General features: G+C 37.7%; 1 protein-coding gene across 1 annotated transcript; it reads left to right on the top strand.

The window, feature by feature from the left end:
* Positions 1–1,912: 1,912 nt before the first annotated feature.
* On the top strand, positions 1,913–4,052 carry LOC106338145 (putative receptor-like protein kinase At2g30940; the record flags this gene model as incomplete). Its single annotated transcript, XM_013777185.1, has 6 exons — positions 1,913–2,523; positions 2,711–2,812; positions 2,873–2,995; positions 3,133–3,385; positions 3,456–3,668; positions 3,754–4,052. Coding segments are annotated over 6 exons (1,371 nt in total), but the record flags the coding sequence as incomplete, so codon positions are not given.
* Between the last annotated feature and the right edge of the window lie 267 nt (positions 4,053–4,319).

The raw sequence follows: 4,319 nt of genomic DNA, 5'->3' as shown, positions 1-4,319 counted from the left end.
CAGGATCAAATCTGTGTGAGCGGGGCAAAGACACCTGTTTGTTCCCCAAGCTGGCGAAAAGCTCCTTTCAAAGGAAGGAGTGACAGAAAAGGTCGGGACAGTGGCTGCTACCGCATTGACTTCGGAAGATTTGGATGTGTTAAGGCTAACCTCCCAAAACTCACTAAATTTACGTTGCTTCACAAGGTAATTCCTATTTGCTTACTTGTTAGAGTAAGGAAAGGAGAAGAGCTTCAAGGTAGAACCTATGAACGTAGATCGCATATAATGTGTCGATCTTATCACCTTACCAACCAGGGCCTATGTATACGAAACTAGTGCACCATCTGCAATCGCTATATATACCTGACCTAGCTTCTCGTGTATCACCCTTTCTTTCTTCCTTTCCTAACTATCACTGACCGCGGGGGAAATGCTGACAGAATGCCAATACTTGTTCGATCGAAATGTCCACACCACTTTGTCAAAAACGAGTTCGAACAGGAGCATGTGATGACTACGCCAAAGATGGATGCAGCTCTCAGAAAACCTATGCTGATGTGGTGATGGCTGATAAAATATACATACCTCATCGTTATGGAAGCTATGTGTACGAGACAAAGGAAAGTAAATGGGAAATAGACTATATGCTGATTTCTAAGCGTTGCGTGAATGAATGTGTGGTTGATGATGTATTGTACTCCCATGATCGCGTTATGAACACCTTAAGAGCGTATGATCCAAATCAGAAGTCTTGGAGAGTGGTGGAAGGCGTGGAAGAATTGTTGGCTAGGACGATATGCTCAGACTGGTCGTATACTGTGAGATATGGTGGGAATCTGGCTTTGCTTTTCAGAAGACCAGGTGAGATTTGGTGTGCGGAGATTTCGCTGGAAAGACGTCTAGGTGGGGAGATTTGGGGTAAAGTTGAGTGGTGTGATCAGGTTCTGACTGGAAATTTTAAAGTTATGAAATCTCTATCTGTTATGGTTTGATGCATGAACTCTCCTTCGTATTTATATATATTTAGTGTTTTTTTAATTTAGTTATTATGTTCAACTTCACCCAAATGCCATGATGAGTTCTCTTTTCATCGACCAAATTGAATTGATAATTTGAATGTCCTGACAGGAACATATTGGTTTGAATTTAACTTAAGGTTTGTAATGCTATATTTGGTTCTCTGTATCAGTTAGATCAATATCCAAGCAACAAAACTCAAACCAAGAAAACCTACAACTCAGAACAAGCTACAACTCAGAACGGCTATTAGTCTCATTTAAGAGAAACACTAGATACTACTTCAAAAAATTGCAGCTACATGATTAAGCACAGTCTCTTAACTGGGTTCTTAGCTTCGGCTAAGAAACGGTTCTTAACTTTTCTTAGATTTTAACTAAGAAAAACTAAGAACCGTCTCTTAAATAACAGATATAAGAGCTATTAGCCGAAAAGTGTAAAAAATAAAAATTGTCAAATCGTGAGTTAAGAACCCGATTAAGAGACTGGGGTTAATCAATAAGCATACATAGGTTTAAATGGGACTAAAGTAAAACACGTAAGTATAGAAGCTGTAATAGGGTAGAGAATTCAAACACATTATAATAGAGTAGGGAACGAAGAGTAAATGAATATCATCCTAATCTTATGGTTATAAGAAACAAATTTCTGATCTTTTTCTGATCTTTTTTTTTGAAATAGTTTATTTATTGCTGAGTGACAAGTTAATTATTCAACTCCTTGAGATGTATAAGATTTTTTTTTTGTGTGTGTGCACCTAGAGGTATAAGATTCTAATCGCTAAAAACTCTCTATGTTTGTTACAGATACAGTCAAGCAACCTCTTTTTGCTACATCTTTGGATACTACCAAACCTTTTCAGACTCTTTCAAAACACATTTCAAATTCGAAAAAGATAAAAATAACATATTGATTCAACTGGCTAGAGATCTTACTGTTTCACACTCTCACCGCTTCGTCATCTTTATCACTACAAAGACACATAGCTATGAACAGAATCATGTCATCACAAAGATCAGATTTGATCGAACAAAAACTCTCACAACACACTTCTTTCTTCGGCATCAAGCTATGGATCCTCATTACAGCTTCCGCCTCCATAGCTTTCCTCCTAGCATTCATTGTCTTTGTCTCCTTATGTTTCATCTTTCACAGGAGAAGATGTAGACAAGAGCCATTCAGACTAAGATCAAAGCTTTGTCTGCCTTTGTCACGCATTCCCTTAAACAATGACAGGCGGCATAACCCGTACAACCGTTGCCCCGAGTATATAGAGAGCGGGAGAATCTCCTCTCAGGTTGGATGGTCATCTGCTCATCTTCCCTACTACACCAGAAGCTTCTCCTCTACCACCAGCAGCTTTGGAAGCTTCACCGTGTTTACGTTCATGGAGATTGAGAGTGTTACAGATGGTTTTGCAGACGAGAATCTGATTGCTAAAGGAGATTCTTCAATGGTGTATCGTGGAGTCCTGATGGGTACAGTCAATGTTGCTGTCAAACGGTTCTTCCCCATCTATCAAAGGTTTTTTTTACCTTTTAACTCTTCTCTTTGGTCTCGTTGATTGTTTGCACTGCCGAAACTAGACACAACCTGATGAAACATTAGGATTAATCTAAATGTTTATAACCCTATAAATCTCAAATAAATGTCTAGATATTTGTTTGTCTTAGAATTTTGATATTTTGATACAAGACAATAATAAAATCAGGTATGACGATAACGATTTCATAACAAGAGCTGAGATGATTGCAAACGTTAGACATAAGAATGTTGTGAGACTACTCGGATACAGCATTGAAGGCGACGAGAGGTAATACATATGTGTGACTTTGCTTTGGATTCTTGACTCACAAGTTTGTATGAATTTTAGGGCTCTCGTGTACGAGTATGTAGAGAAAGGAGATTTGCACGAATGGATTCATGGATCTTCAGGGAGAAACCAACCTCTGGCATGGAGTAAGAGGATGAAGATCATTCAAGGAGTAGCAAAAGGGTTTGATCTCTTCTTTTTGCAATTCAAACCTTTTTTTTTTTTTTGAACGACTAGGAAATTCTGAACCCTAAAATCCGTACATATTTGTTGTTATTACGAGAGAACATTGTTGTATTATTATGTTTTGTGTGTTACAGACTCGCGTATTTTCATGAAGACCTTGAACCAAGGATCACTCATCAATACGTAAGACCGAGCAAGATTCTTCTTGATTATCATTGGAACCCTAAGATAATACTAGCTATCCCAAGTCACAATGATAGTCCAATGAACTCAACATTTGTTCCTTCACCTAATAATCTGGATGAGAAAATCGACATTCATTGCTTCGGGACTTTGATAATGGAGCTTGTCTCCGGGAGAGTCTGTGTAGACCAAAGCTCACCACATGTAAGCGTACACATAGTATAACATAAGCCCTTTGTTATATGTGCTGTACATTTCTTAAGCTTCTTTTCAGGTTTATCTGGTGGACTGGATCAAAGAGATGGTGGTGAATCACATGATAGTAGATGTTCTTGATCCTAGCCTCCCGGAGTTTCCAACATTAAAAGAACTCAAACGGATTGTCTTGATCGCCTTACGCTGTGTTGATCCAGAAATAGAACAGAGACCTAAAATGGGAGATGTGATTCACATGCTCCAGCCGCATGACTTGCTACTGAATAGTAATGTAATTGATGATACTTTAATTGTGCTGCCTTAACAATTGTCCATTTCTTAACTTCTTACATTACTTTGTTCGGTCTCTGGTGCAGGCAATACGTAAGCCTCAGAAGGTTACCAGGTCACGCGAGGTCTCTAGAATCAGTATCATCGGAACATGAATCCCAAGCCAACAATAAATTATTACTAGTTTTGGAGTTACCATGCCATATGGAAGCGTTTAAACGACAGTCGCCTGAGACGTGTGCCAATAAAATGCATTGGTCTGCTTTTTAACCTCCTTCTTTGGCATCATATCTGATCATGCAACTGCCCATATATGTCTTTCTTTATCACTTATCTCCATTGTTTTGGACTAAACTTCCTTTGTTCTATTCTACTTCCAGTTCACATTTTGAGACACAGTTAATTGCATCTTTGACCAAAAACTTAATTAATTACATCTAACACAACAAATACAGAACAAAAAGAACTTCACAAACACTTGGCAAAACCACAGAAACTAAAGCAAATACATAAATAAAAAACAATCAAATCAAATTATAATTAAAAAAGAAACTCATACACACACTAAACACTCAATTGTACTTTATTTTTCTCTGTTTGATTGTTGTAAAATAATTTCTATTGTGATATGATATTTTATTAAACAACAAAG

Source organism: Brassica oleracea, chromosome C4 (assembly GCF_000695525.1).
Source record: "Brassica oleracea var. oleracea cultivar TO1000 chromosome C4, BOL, whole genome shotgun sequence".
Taxonomy (NCBI): domain Eukaryota; kingdom Viridiplantae; phylum Streptophyta; class Magnoliopsida; order Brassicales; family Brassicaceae; genus Brassica; species Brassica oleracea.
The sequence above is the reverse complement of the archived record's forward strand: the minus strand, read 5'-3'. Positions and strand labels throughout refer to the sequence as shown.